The following is a 14,971-nucleotide window of genomic DNA, read 5'->3' as shown; positions in this document are numbered from 1 at the left end:
GAGGATCCCGCAAGGGAAAAGCAGGCGCGAGGGAGGGAGGGAGGGAGCGAGGGAGGGCGGGCCTCAGCACAGCCAGGGCGGGGCGCAGCGTCGCGACGCCGCGGCCCTTCTCTCAAGATGGAGCCTTCTCCCCGCCCCCTCCCGTCGTGCCCTGCGGCGGCCGGAAGCGGCGGAAGGGTCCTCGCGCGGGGGCCGCAGTGGAGCTCCACAGTCGGCGCCGGCGGAGGGTCTGAGCCGGGCGGATGGCGGAGTCCGGGCCGCAGCCCCCGGGGGGCGCCCCGAGCCGGCACGAGAAGAGCCTGGGGCTGCTCACCACCAAGTTCGTGTCGCTGCTGCAGGAGGCCAAGGACGGCGTGCTCGACCTCAAGCTGGTGAGGAGCAGGAGAAGGGAAGGAGGGATCGGGGCCGGAGAAGAAGAAAGATCTGGTTTTCTCCTCAGCGTGGCGGTGCCGGATCGGACCCACGGCTGGCCCCGCAAGGCATGGTGAACTTTTGCCTCCTAGGCAAGGGAGAGAGGCAGGATCAGGCCCTGCGAGGCTCCTGTTCTGAGCATCTCCTGCTGCCCTGATTTTCGACCTGGCTCTGGTGGGTGACCATTTGCGTGTGGGGCTCACTCTTTTTTCCTCACGCGAGGGTCGGGCTTTCATGAGAAGAGAGGCAGCCCCAGCCAACATAATACAGCTTTTCCCCAACACGGCGCCTTCCAGATGTGCTGGCCTAGAGCACCCGCCATCCGCAGGTGGTAGTCCCAACACATCTGAACAGTCCTGGGTTGCCGACAGGCTGACGTCGACTTGGCTGGTGTCATCTGCCAGCCGGGGTGAGAAGCATCTCTCTGTCTTTCCTGTAAAATGGGGAGCAGTGGGGGCAGTTCCAGTGAATGAGCCTTGTCTTCTGCTTCCCTCCAGCCTGTGGGAGCAGCTTCTTTGTCATTTTTCGCTCTGCATCAGGGCAATATTCTGGAGGAAGCATTCCTTATTAAGGTAGCAGGTCCACCAAACCGGGAGATACAGTAGATTTGCATGACGGGTATGTGTGAAAGGATCCCCTGGGGTGTGTGCGTGCATGAGATGTAGACTGAGTTGCCTGCCTTTATGCAGTTTGCAGGTGCAATGGACTTAGAGCCAAAATGCAGAACTATAGAAGTTGTAGAAACTCTTATGTTACCACAACAGTCATTTCTATGTCAAAGGCCCTGCAGGTGTTCTAAAGCTTGCCTAGAGTGCTTAATCTTAACTGAAGCCTTTATTTGATTCTGCTGCCATGCAGAGAGCACTCTTTTTTAAAAATGAGCTTCTTTTGCAGTTAAGAAGACGTTTGTAGCAGTGCAATAGCCCATGCCCTGGACCAATCATGAGGACTGAGAGCTGAAAAGTGGGCAGGAAGAAGATTCTGATGCCCTGAACCACGGGATGGATTGTAGCAAAGTGTGGAAATGTTGCTGAATCCGCCTGTGGTGTTTTTTTTTTTTTTCCTGATCTAGGCTTGTTCTTGGCAGGGCCATCTGAGGGTCTTTGTTTCAGAAGAGAGTAAAGCTGGATTCAAAATTCCTGCTGTTCTCTTGGCTAGGGTAACTGTTGATGGCTTGACAGCACAGTCTTCTGCATGTTTGCTCAGAAGTAAGCTTACTTGTGTACAGGGTATTTACTCCCAAGAAACATGGATAGAATTGCAAGCTGAGCTTCATGCAGATAACTCTTTTACTTGGTTCTGTCAAGAGAGCTAGACATGCTATTGCTTTTGTAGTAATAACACTAGTCGCCATAAACCTCTGATCCTGCACGCATTTACCTGGAAGCAAGCCCCATTGAACTCAAGGGGGCTGCCTCTGAGTAGGCATGCATAGACTTGAGCTTTCAGTGAATGTATTGTGACATGAGGTTTTGTGTGTCAAAGCCTGCTTTGGCAGAAGCATGGAACTGTCACGTATAAGTGCACAAGAGTATATAGGTCACATATATATAAGTGCACGGAAGAGTATACAGGTCACATTCTGTTTATTGGGTTTAAGCACATATATACATAAATTCACTCTAAGTGTCTTCCCCCTGCCTTGAATAGGAAAAGTGCATATTTGAACAAGAAAAATAGTATGCACCCAAAAGTACCCCTTTTCCCCACAGACTGTTAGGAGAATGTAGATGTTTTGTGCAAGTATCCTTTTTTTGCAGGAAATACCTAAGAATGTACACACTTTGGGAGCATGAATGCAGGCTTGAGAAATTGTAAATATTTCCTGAGAATTATGTTCCTGTTTGATTTAGCATTCAGAGTTATGAATGGAACATACTTACATGATTTGCAAACCTTCCTCTTTTTTTCGGGGGGGTGTCTATCTATACAGGCAGCAGATACCTTGGCAGTGCGGCAGAAGCGGCGCATTTATGACATTACCAATGTCCTCGAGGGTATTGGACTGATTGAGAAGAAGTCCAAGAACAGTATTCAGTGGAAGTGAGTGGCTGGTACTTGTAGAACGAGACAGAGATCCTGAAACCAGGCTCCGCTCTTGGTAAAGCATTGTTTGCGCTTGCACCATCACATCTGCTGTTGTCCTTCATAGCCGCCTCTGTGTGTGGCATTTGGAGCAAGTTGCCTTTAAGTGGCTGGCAATGTGAAGGTGCTGCTGGGAGACTCCTGTTTCATGGCCTTTACCGTGTGGGTACCTTGGGGTTCCATCTTGTCTCTTGACTTTTCACATCAACACGCAGTGGCTGAGGGTGGTCTGGGCTAAGTGGTCACCATCCTTCTTGCATTAGTAAGTCCGTTTGGAAAGTGAAGAGAGGGTTGCAGGCTCTCTTACAAAATGGCTGCTGTGGTTGCCTGACCATTTTTAACATGGCTATCATGGTGGGTATGCCTGGCCACAAAGCATTTGTTTCCCAGAAGGCAGACTGGTGAGTCTCAAAGCAAAGGGTATTGTCCCAAGAACCTAAATCCAAGGCAGAGGTGGGCTCTAAGCTTGAGAGCACAAAGCCATTCTTTTGAATTGAAGTAAAAATGGTGTTACAGGGATTCATTGTGCAGTAAGCCCACTTTCATTTTTAAATATGTAATTTAAAACTACTTAAGAATTTAACATCAGGAAATGTAGGGAGTCTAGTCCCAAGAGAGGTGTCGCTAGGAGACTCCAGGCCTGAATTGTCACTAGTAGGTTGATAACATGCAGATCTATCTGTTATTTCTATTGCCAAAATCCTAGGGAGATTTTGGAAGTCTTGAACTGGTGCCTGGAGGCAGTTCTGGGTTTGATGAGGGCTAAGAAACTGAAGCTGCTTCTAGATAAGTTGGAGGCCCTGTGTAAAAGGGAATTGGCCGACCTGGATGGAGCAGGGATGGTGCCACTGATGTTAATGGGGGCCTAATCCTCTTGGATGGAGTACGCAACTTGGAGGCTTTTCTGCTCTTGGCAGTAGCAGCAGAGGGGCAGGTGAACATCAGATAAGAACATGAGAAGTCATGCTGGATCAGGCTGGAAATCTATTTAATCCCACACTGTGTTCATTCAGTGGCCAAATAGTGGCTTGTGCAAAATGCTTAAGTCACACATGAGTGCAGTTGCACCCTCCCTGTTGGGTTCCCCAGCAGCTGGTGTATATAGGCATAATGCCTCTTGATACTAGAGGTAACATGTTGCCATCAGGACTAGTAGCATGATGGCATTGGTTGGGAGTTCCATCTTTCAGCTTTGCTGGATCTTCTGGTCGTTGCCCGTTTGGAGAATGCAGGCCTTGTTGGATCACTGTAATGTGCTCTGCATTGGGCAGAGCCTTTATATGTTCCTCTCTGAAGGGTCTTGGACCTGACAAAGGACGTAGGAGTTTGGTCACAGCATGACTAAGTTGTGGACTCTACCTCACTAGAGACATTCAAAAGCATCTGGGTAGGATGGTGCAGCTTCGTGTCCTGCAACAGCAGGGAGTTGGACCGTCTGGCTCCTTCCAGCTCTGTTATTCTATCATTCTATGCCTAGACATTTATTTGGATATGAATAGTATGTGTGGTTCTGGTGGTGATACATCTCTGTGAAATAGTCACACCCTTTGCCTGGTTCACTGTGAAAGAGATGCCCCATTGCTTTGTTTCCCATGTCTTCTCTCCTTCAGAGGCGTAGGCCCCGGCTGCAACACCCGTGAGATTGCTCACAAGCTGATTGAGCTGAAGGCAGAGATCGAGGATCTGGACCAGCGGGAGCGGGAGCTGGAGCAGCAGAAGATGTGGGTGCAGCAGAGCATCAAAAATGTGACGGACGATGTGCAGAACAGCCGATATCCTTTGAGCGCACTGTGGTTCTCTCGAGCATGGAAGGCTCTAGGGAAACGGGTGCAGGTCTCTATGTTCCCCTGAGGACCCCTGTTGTTGCCTTCCCCAACCTGGGATCCTCTAAGTAGTGCCACTACAACTCATGTCATCCCAGCCAGTGTGGTTGCATAATTCCTAATGGATACCCTCATCATAAATAATTGCCTTTTTGACTTTTTTTTCTTTGAATTTACCATGTCCCTTTGCTGAAGCCTCCCCCCCCCCCCCCCCGCCCCCGTATGGTGTTTTGCTGAACAAGAATGAAATTTTGTGAGTGAAGTTCCTTAAAGTTTGCCTTCTCACTGTTTCTACTGAGAAGCACCACTGTGGGTGGGAATCACACACCTTCTCAGGAGCAGATTCTGTAGTAAGGACTGATAACAAGTCACCAATTTTAATTTTTTGCAGCTTGCCTAACATCTTGCCATCTTTTTCTTACTTATTTGTTTGAATGATCTTGCTTTTGGATGCAGTTGACTTTCCCCTTAACTTCCAGAACGTTAGCCTATGTGACTGATGAGGACCTCTGCAAATGCTTCCCAGGTGAGAATGGAGTGGCATATTCTAGTTAGGGCCCCCACCTGTTTCAGCTAACTCTCTCCTCCACACATTCTCTCCCTGCGCCACACTTTGGAAACTTTTTTTCTGGAAATAATGTGGGCTTCCCAGAAGAACTTGTCCTTCTCTTCCAAGAGTGCAGCATGGAGAGTAGGGAATGAGAGATCCCAAGGACATGCGCTGATCAGTTAGGGGGACAGAGATGGAGGGGTCATGATCCCCTGCTCTTTTCTGAGCTTAGCTAAACTTAGTGATTGTTGTATTTGGTCTCGTGTTTCAGGCGACACACTGCTAGCCATTCGGGCCCCATCAGGTACTCAGCTGGAGGTTCCTGTCCCTGAGGTAGGTGGTGGGTGTGGGTAGCAAAAGAGGCGGTCCTGGGGGGATTGTTGCCATGACTTTAGATCATGGTAAGCAGCTAGAGCCTGCCAGATGTTGTTGAACTGCATCTCCCCATTGTGACTGACCATTGGTCATGCTGGCTGGAGTTGGGGTCAATCATCTGAGGGAATGTGGGTCCCCATCCCTACTCTCAGCTGAGTTAGGGAAGTGCAGACTGAAAATCTCACTCAGAAATAGAACGCTGGTACCACTGTAGCCCAACACGTGTAGAGGGCACCAGGTCTGGGAAGATTCTTTTGGAGGATGGTGGGTGCTACACACAGCGGCAGAGCACCCGTGTTCCCTGTAGGACCTTCTAGAAGTTGATCTCCCTCTGTTCCCTCCTAGCATTTCCAAATAAAATGAACTTACAGTAAGGCTGGGCAAAATGGCTGCCTGAAACCTTGGGGAGCTGTGTTGGTCAGAATAGGCACTCCAGTCCAGTGTTGCTGAGTCCGTTTCGTTGGGACAACATGACTATTTGAAACTAGTCTGGGTCTCAGGTTGTGAAGCAGCTGTTTCTGTGACAGGGTGGGATTGGGGAGGGCTGAGGACGCCCATTGGAAAGAGACCACAGACACAGAGGGAACTGAATGCAGGCCTAGATGTGTTACGTAGAGCCATTGTGTCTCTCCATAGGGCTTAAATGGCCAGAAGAAATACCAGATCCACCTGAAAAGTACAAGTGGCCCAATTGATGTTCTGCTGGTCAATAAAGATGCCTGGAGCTCTCCTCCAGTGGTCCTTCCTGTCCCTCCACCTGAAGACCTCATTCAGTGCCCGCCAGTCATCCCGTGTAAGCTCCCAAGGCCACCTGTTGCCCATTCCCAAGAGGCCTCTCTGCCTAGCAGTACCCAGCCTTCTGCACCTGTCCCCAACAGCACGCAAGACCACCTCTCTGCTGCACAGAAAACAGCCAGTGCCACAGGTATGTCGGAGAGGAGCCTGCCATTAGCTCTCTCTGTGCAAAAGCCCACTGGCCAGGTTGGTGGGGGCAGAGTGCTGCTCAGCCTGGCTGCCTGCTCCTTTCACATGAGGACTTGGATGGTGGTGGCCCTGAAATTTTGGGCGTTCTTCCCAGGAGAGGTTGGGAAAACTCCAAGCTTGTGATCTATTTCCTAAAAGCTGTAATCAGTCCTTGAAGAGCAGATTTAATCCAGTCTTTAAGGTTCCAATTTCTGCTTTTTCATATATATATGGTTGGTTTTGTGTTTCTTTTAGTGTAAACAACATTTTAAAGAAAGCAGGTCAACTGGAGAACTACAGTGTACTAAGGCCTCAGTCTGGAGTGGTCTGTTGCAGCACTCTGTCCCAGTTTTAATCACCTGTCTGCCACCACATTCTTCACCAGTTGGGCGAGTCTGGTGCCTTTCGGATAGGGTTGGGGATGCTGAGATTTGGAGTCCATCACAGCCAGAGGGCAAGAAGCTGGGGTTGGCTTCTTTAGGTCAGTCTGTCCTGTCATTCCGCATGGCTGCGCTTTTCCCTTTTAGCAGTATATGTAGGGTTTTACTTGGACAAGTACACCGAAAAGTGACTATTGGAGTGGGTGAGAGGGAAAGGGCCTACCTGAGACAAATATTTACTTTGTATAATACATTCAATGTAAGTGATTTTTTTTTCTCCTTGAGGCTTGACCTGCTCTCTTCCACTCCTTGAGATGTATTCCAGGCACAGGAAATTAATGTAGTACATTACCTGAAACTCTGACATCACACCAACCACCATTAACTGTCTTACAGTTTGGGGGGAAATGCTCAGCCTTCCCATACTTTGGGCTGTAACAAAGAGTACAACTGGACTTTTAAATCCTGTGCGTAGGTAAAAACAGTTCTGTTGTGACATTGTGCATTATGGCTCAGTGCCCCCCAGTTAAATTTGCATCTGAGCTGTAGCATGGCAGGCTAGAGATGGGAGATGCCATGGCGCGATGCCATTCTACAGAGAAAACAGGAGAAGCTTTCTAGCCTAGGTTTCTGGGTGGAAGGAATGTACTCTTCTCATGTGGGAGAGTTTTGTGTTGTGAAAGCTACCTGTGAGACATTTCAGAATGGTAACTCTTTGTGCTTCCACCCTCTTGCTCCCTTTGCAGACAGTGGCATCTCACCAGCAGAATCAAAAAGCAGTGGGGCACTGGACCCACTTACCCCTTCCACAGTGCCCCCTAGCCCTCCTGCCGGGCTGGATACTCAGCCCCTCCAGTCCTCGGCCTTGCTGGACAGCAGCTCCGTCCTGCCCAGTCCCTCTACCTCCTTTGAGCCAATCAAGCCTGACCCCACAGAAAGTGAGTATTGTTTTGTTCTCGCCTTTTGGGATTTGTGATTTTAGCATAGTGAAGCTTGGGGATTGAGCTCCTCTTTCAAAAACCTGTGGATGACCAAAAGATGTTGTTTCCCTCCCAAGCAAGCCATGCTGGCTGGGCTTGGATGCTGTGAAAAGCTAATCCTGGCATGCAATTAAGCTAATGGTACCTACCATTTGCCACCTGTTTGAGCCACGGTGGCTTATCTGGTCATGTGAGAGTCCAATATGTTTTGATCATTAATAAGTGAAAACTTGAAGTTCACTTTGGCCCTGAAAAATGCAATTTGATTTCTTTCTTAGCACTTTTCATCTCTAGCAACGAGTAATAGTCCAAGATCTTTTTGGATTGTGTGCAAAATTACCTAAGCTTGTTGTGAACTCACTTTTCTCTTCCCTATTTCTATCAGTTACCTGATTGCTTATTTAATTTTTAATTACTTTTTCTGCAGCATGCCAGAAGGAATCCCAGGGACTACAGCAGCAGGGACAGGGGAAGGGGATTCTGTGGCGCTTCTTCACCACCCAGGATTCTCTGTGGTGTGGAAATGGCCATTAACAGAATACAGCCTAGTTTGGACATAATGCTGAACCATAGTTTTCATTCTGTAGATAAACCTGGGGTTGCATGTCCCCTTTATTCCTGCATAGCTGAGAAGCGAAACTAACTGTGGTTTAAACCCCTTGTTTAAACTAACTGTGGTTTGTTCATTTGACCAGGACAAACCATAATCCATTTAAACTATGGTGAGGAAAGTGGTCCATCACATCTGGTGAGCCACATTCTCATCAACCTAGACTCAGTGGTCATGTTGGCTGGGGCTAATGGGAGTTGGAGTTCAATATTTGAGGGTTGCAGGTTCCTTGTCCTTGGCCTTACCTGTGGAGACAGTGTCAAACCCTGACCTCTTACAGTCAGTTCTAACATGAACCATACATTCAGGTATCCACCTTTCTTGATTTAGATGCAAGAACAAACCAGGAAGCAATGCTTCTGATCTCCTGGTGTTTGCTTGAGCTGGAGATTTAAGCAGGCTCATTTCCCATACTACTAAAGCCACTGCATGTCCTTAGGGTAGTTAGGCACTTAATCTGATCATCCTTTATAACCAAACTGGCTGGCCGATGTGGTCTTTCGCTAACGCTCATGGCACCCTTCCATACATATGGTACAACATAGGGAACTGACGCTGGAGGTAGGCTGCCTGAGCAGGGTCAACCAAGCCTTCTACTTGCCCCATTTTAGGAGTTTTGGAGCTGCGTGAAAAGCATCACTGTCTTGTATTTTTCAGTACTGGAACTTCCCAAAGAACTTTCGGAGATGTTTGATCCAAGCAGAGGTGCGTTGTTGAAGTTCCCTTAGCAGAACCGTATTTTCTTGAGGCTTGTGCCTGCTTCATTCTCATGTGACTCTTTCCATGTATTTAGGATGTTAGAACTGCTATTGGAGGAAAATCCATTGCTCTCTGGTGGTTTGGAGGTTGTCAGTTTTGTGGCAGTGGCCCTCTGAATATGGGCAGAGCAACAGCTAATGCAAGCACATTCTTGCTGGGGTGGTCGCACTACCTGTGCTGAAATTAGGGGGTCAGTTTCACTTGCACACTATTTGCTGTGCCGCTGGCTAGCATCTCGTTCCAGGCATTGAGTAGTGGGCAGTTGCTTTGGTGAGGAAAGGGGCCTGTATTGTGTGTTCCTGTTCTACTCAGAGAACACCTCTTGGAACTTAATAGTGGCTTTAAAAATTATTTTTCATTCAAAAATGGAGTGCCCCAACTGTAGTTTGAAATGCTGTAGACCTTTTTGCCCCCAGATAAGGTGGCAGAATGAGTTGTCTCACTTCCCACTACAGCTGGAGCTTAACCACTTTTGCATGCTCCATGTTTAAAAAGCGAGCAGCTTGTAGACAAATAGACAAGCAGCACTTTGGGAAGAGATGCTCCAGCTTGTATAGACGCCATATATTCCCAAGGTTGGGCCTGTATAGCAACTGTGAAGGGCCCGTAGTTGTGCAGCGGCACACTGGCAAGAGCCCCTGGAACTGCTGCTCCTCTTCCTCCTCCTCCTCACCATCCCAGCCTGCTTTATGCAGCTGCCTCTTGCTCTGGCCCAGACAGCTGTGGGGGAGCAGCAGAGCCTGCCTGCCATCAGGCAAGCAAATGGCAGCAGTACTGAGAGGGAGGATGAGCAAAAGCCACTGGTGTCCTTGGTGGCAGGAAGGCAGACTTACGGGGAGGGGCCCCTGTTGAGGGCCTCTTACCCAGAAGCCCTCCAAATCCTGGAGCTGGCACTGCCTTTCTGCTTGCCAGGGATTTAAAAAAAATGTAGGGGGGCTTTTAAAAATGTGATTTTTGCAGTAGACACCACTACAGTGGTCTAGTCTGTTCCACTGCTTTATTCTGCTACATGCATAAACCAAATCAGTGCTGGGGAAGGAAGCAGCTGCTAAAAGTGTATTGGCACGGACTTGAGCTGTTGCTTTCCGATGCTGCTCATTTAAGATGTCCACCGTGCAAAACCTGCCTGATCACTTCTGTGGCTGAGGTATGTGGCTGTGACTTAAACTTTATGGGCAGGGAAAACTGAGCAGGCATAGTGAGAAGGATCCAGCCTAGCAGGCCCAAATCTGTGTGCTCTCACATACAATGCATCTCTTCCTCCTTTCCACAGAATGCATGAATTCTGAGCTGCTTGAAGAACTCATGTCCTCTGAAGGTAAGGCTCCACTTCTGCCGCTTTCAGTTTTGGGGTGGAGACTGGGCGTGCAAGGGGCGAAGCACGAAAACAAGGGTGTACAAATTGTGGCACTCCACTTGGATCCGTAAATAACGGAATAGACCAGCCTCCAACTTGTGGCCTGAGATCTAATCAAAGCTGGGTTGCCCCATCGTGGCACCACAACTTTGCTTTGCTTACCTTTAAAAAGAACAGAGAAGGGTGAGTAGAGTGTACATCTGTACAGCTCTCTTTTTATTACGGCTGTGTTCTGATGTCAGGGCTCCTTCCCTCACCCCACAGTTTTTTGGGCATGTGGGAATATTAATATTCTCATTTGAAAAACTGCAGGGTGAAGAAAGGGACCCTGACAGTTAAAGAGAACTACTCTAAAAAAAGAAAGTGCAGGTATACCCACTATTCACCCTCTTTTGTTTTTAAGGTTAATATCCATTACATAGATATCCTGCCTTTTTTCCACCTGCAAGGAACCCAAGCATGCTTTCATGTGGTTCTTCTCTCCATTTTAGCTTCCTAGCAGCCCTGTGAGGTAGGATAAGTTTGAAGGTCAGTGACTGGCCCAAAGGTGGAGTGAGTGCTATCGAAAAGGGGTCTGCAGAGACCTAGGCTAACACTTTAACCACCACACCACACAAATTCTATTCCTGTCTCCCTAGACCCAAGCTGATACTCTTAGTCACTGTGCCACACTGGCTCCTAAGAATTTTCTGCTGGAGATCCCTAGGCCTTGGTGCTCCTCCTATGAGGGGGAGGGGGAAGGAATGAGCAAGTTAGTAAATCAGCAGTGTAGGTGGGTCCTGAGAGGGAGGCGCTTAGAAGATCACATGAAGATGGAGGCACTGGCAAGCAGGATGAGGCCTGGGGAATGAGCTGTACCTCTTGCCCCAAGTTTTTGCTCAAGCACAGAGCCCCGAGGAGCCTCCAGCTCCAAGGAAGGAGAAAGCAATCTTCTCATCAGATGTATATTGCCTTGTGCTATTCCAGTTGTAATGCAAGCCATTTTGGGTCGGCCTGCTCTTGAACGGGTCCCATTAAGGCCATTTAGCTTTACAAAAAGTCCTGCTGCTGGTACAGCTGAAACTGCCAGAACCATTTTGTTGTTACGGAGCAATGCAGCTGTTGACATGCTTGGCCTCTGCTTTGGAGGCCTGGCTATGGGGGTGGACATGATGCTCACCCGCACTTCTGGATTTACGCTATGCCACTGGCCATGCACAAAGACAGAGCAATCCGGTGCGGCACTGCCTCTCCCCGCTTGTTCCGAGTGAGGCAAGACAGGGAGACACTCTGCTCCCGAGTTGATGCTCCACGATTGAAATGCCTCTTGGTGGGTGCAAAGGTCCAAACCAGCTTTTGCCTCTGCCTTCCAGCTCTGAACCGCAGGGGGGAATCTCTCCAAGGGCAGAGCTGGGGAGAGGAGATTTTTCCGGGGTCACCTTTGCTTCGGAGATACAAAACCCTCCACCTTTTTCATAGCAAACTTTTATTTGGCAAGCCAAAATGTATTAACCTCTGCTCACCTATTATAACGTGAATATGCCTGGGTTCTATGTTGCATGTTTACTGGTTGGATTCAATGGTGAACCCTCTGAGCTAAACTAGAAGTCATGCATACATCTGCAGCTAGATCTCGCAATGTATTTTGCTTTTGGTACAGTACTATTGAATAGTGCAATTTGGATAGGGGATTTGCTCCCTCCCCTCCCTCTGCATGAAGTCCATTTGTCCTCACACTGACAGTTGGTTTTATTTGCAGAAGGGCTAGTATAGCGAGTGTACATACACACACACGGTGGTGGGGGGATACTTTACTGGCACATCCAGCAGCTGTCCTAACCGTACCTGTTCCATGGCAGTGTTTGCTCCTCTGCTTCGTCTCTCCCCTCCTCCTGGAGACCATGACTACATCTACAACCTGGATGAGAGCGAAGGGGTATGTGACCTTTTTGATGTGCCTATCCTCAACCTCTGACTTCGGGCATTTGGATGGATTTTGGGATACTGATTCTTAGAACCAACCGACCTGTCCTTGCGGGGTGGCAAGCCTCCACTCTTGGATTCCTTTTCTGCTAGTGCTCAAGCGACACACAGAGCTGCTGTGGCCTAGACTACAAACCGACCGGGATGGTCTTCCAGTTTGGCAGTCTTCTTTTTCTAGCTTCTTTCATCCCGCATTGCACAAGTGGAGTCTCCCTTGTTTACCATGCTTCCTGATAGCTATGCTGTCACTGGACCCTGGGCCTCATCTCCAGGGACTCTGCTATCGAATCGCCATGAACAGCTAAGGAGCTTCCTCAAGTCCACAAGCCCCCTTGGGCTTTCCTGCACTGCTGGAGGCACTTTGCATCTCTTAGAAAGGAATAGGAGAGCCGATCCATAGCCGAGTGTTGCTGTGTGGGGGACTGGGGCCTCTCATTGGCTCGTTCGTGCAGTTCAGATGGTCTTCCGTGCACTCTCTCCCCTTTCCTCCTGCAGTGTGTACACTTTAGGCATGAGGGACAGGGAGAGAGGGAAGTGGTGGGGCACCTGAGCATCTGCACAGATTGGTTTTATGTCCACAGAGGTATTTGCAAACTCCTTGCCACACTCCAGGCTCCTCCATGTTTCTCCTGGCACAGTGATTGCACAGCCACGTGTGCGAAATGATTTCCAGCTCCTTTCCTCTAGCTGCGCAGGATAAAAGCAAAAGAAAGCAAGCAAGGTGCCAGTTTTGCACAGTCACTTTCCTCCAAAGAGAGCCAGAATTGAGAAATGGGTTGCCCGAACCTGCAGGGGTGTTGTACCCTCAAGGGAAGGCCTGGCTTGACCCTACCACTGATGTGCTGCCAGGCCCCAAGCTCTACATCAGGAGTCTTAAGATGGAGTGGCTCCACTTTGTAAACTAACTTGGCAAGCTGAGGCTAGGTGACAAATTTAAACTACTTGCCGGAGATGCTGGAGGTGGTGCCCTTTGGTGTGCCAGGGACACCTCTCTGCCTTTGCCAGATTGCCACTTGCATTGGGCTGCCAATCTGTTCATACGTCTCCAGACTCCTACCCATGACTCTGCTTCCGAATGGCAAATGCTGTTTGCCTTCCCCCAGCCCTTCACTTTCTGGGGAGGAGAGACCTCCCACTACGCCACCTTTGCACTTCTCTTGACAGCTGTGTCCTTTTGGCCCTCCAGCCTGCACTTGCCTTTTCTAAGATGCCAAGACCCGAACTTACACTCTCTGGCTGTTACCTTTGCACATTTTATGGCCTCAGAAAGTGAGCTGCTGGTGTAGGAAGGGAAGGTGTGCGTGTGTGCGTGCGTGCGTGCGTGTGTGTTAAAAGTGAACAGGCTTGTATTCCAACCCTGAACATGCTGCTTGGCCGAAAGCCGGATTTCCAGGGGACTTGGTGACAAGTGTGCTTAGTACTGCAGATGGGGGTACATCACCTGGCCGATCTCAGCCACCTGTGGAACCTGGAATGTGCCCATGGGGGTGATTGGCCGGGATGAACTAGTCTGAGCTGGCTGCCCTGATTTGCTTCCTGAACATGGCTAAAGACTCCTGAAAGCAATCTCCAGCTCAGGGGTAAAAAGGTTGCTGCTCTCCAGGTGTTTTGGACTGCAACTCACATCATTTCTCATTGCTGACTGGGGCTTGTGGGAGTTGCAATCCAAAACATCCTGGGAACACCAGGCTGCCTGCCTCTGCAATAGTTCTTTGGGTAGAACACAGAGCCTACAATTCCTTCTGTCCCACTTCAGCATGGGAGGCTGCACCTTGCTTCTAGAGGCTTAAGCATCCAGTATCCTGTTTGGGTGAGTTTTTGGCCTGCATGTCCCAGATTTCTGGGCTTCTCTATTTCCTGGTGTATGTGGCCACCTCTCAGAAGATAGAGGGCTTTCCCGTTTGCTCCTTAGCCCAAGATCCTGGCGTGTGTGTGTGTGATTGGGAGACGTCTTATTTCACAGCTTCCCTTTCCTCATCTTTAACTGTCAACCTCTTGTTAGATGACATCCCACAGAAGATACGTAGAGAAAATGTACAATGGAGGAAAAAATGATTCATATATAAAGATTATTTTTATACTTTTTTGCAACAAGAGACTTGCCTGTAATATTTGTACAGTTTTTTTTCTGAGTGAATAAACAGAACCTTTGCAAACCTGTCTCCCGTCAGTCTGTTGCAACAAGGCATTTCACACACTCCACCCCAACTGGTGGGACTCTTGCAGCACTGAATTGAAAGATTGGACCAAACAATGTCCTGAGATGGGGAGTGACTGCAAAAGAATCAGCAACCGCCCTTTTTGTTGCAAGTCTTTGCCTCCTCTGGTCCCACATTAGGCTGATAGAATACTTGCAGATGTTAGACTCAGTAAATTCTTTATGTTACACATGGAGAGATGTCTGTAGCCCTATTTTAAAGAGATTTTTGAGTAAACATGCTTCTTAGCTGTTAAAGTTGAATTTTGAAATGATTTTTTTCCCCTAATGGTATAATCCTGGAAACAAGGAGTAACATACTGTATGTGAGATCCTAAGCATGGCATTGCCCCTACAAGAGTCATTGTGCAGGTCTTGGTGGGCTAAGGGGGTAGGGGGCAAGCTTCCTCATTTGTTCTTTTCTAAGGACCATTAACAGCCCTGGAGGTTAACATACATATATAGTAGTCTGAAAAGATGGTACTGGGGAAGGCAGCTCCTAGTGAATTCACTTTCAGT

General features: G+C 48.7%; 1 protein-coding gene across 1 annotated transcript; it reads left to right on the top strand.

The window, feature by feature from the left end:
• The first annotated feature begins 216 nt into the window (after positions 1-216).
• Positions 217-14,411, top strand: E2F4 (E2F transcription factor 4). Its single transcript, XM_044419814.1, has 10 exons — positions 217-371; positions 2,345-2,454; positions 4,107-4,268; positions 4,802-4,845; positions 5,141-5,202; positions 5,881-6,169; positions 7,334-7,525; positions 8,835-8,882; positions 10,210-10,254; positions 12,132-14,411. The coding sequence occupies exons 1-10, from the start codon at positions 243-245 to the stop codon at positions 12,245-12,247; spliced, it is 1,197 nt and encodes a 398-aa protein (XP_044275749.1). The 5' UTR covers positions 217-242; the 3' UTR covers positions 12,248-14,411.
• Positions 14,412-14,971: the final 560 nt, after the last annotated feature.

The sequence above is a fragment of the Varanus komodoensis genome, unplaced genomic scaffold, assembly GCF_004798865.1.
Source record: "Varanus komodoensis strain SLA01 unplaced genomic scaffold, ASM479886v1 scaffold109, whole genome shotgun sequence".
Classification (NCBI taxonomy): Eukaryota; Metazoa; Chordata; class Lepidosauria; order Squamata; family Varanidae; genus Varanus; species Varanus komodoensis.
This window is presented reverse-complemented; position numbering and strand designations above follow the sequence as displayed.

Excerpts from the sequence above, each read along its gene's own strand:
- E2F4 (XM_044419814.1), top strand. The coding sequence starts at position 243 with ATGGCGGAGTCCGGGCCGCAGCCCCCGGGGGGCGCCCCGAGCCGGCAC. Across the intron at positions 2,455-4,106 it reads AAGAACAGTATTCAGTGGAA|AGGCGTAGGCCCCGGCTGCA; the intron begins GTGAGTGGCTGG and ends TCTCTCCTTCAG. Across the intron at positions 8,883-10,209 it reads GATGTTTGATCCAAGCAGAG|AATGCATGAATTCTGAGCTG; the intron begins GTGCGTTGTTGA and ends TCCTTTCCACAG.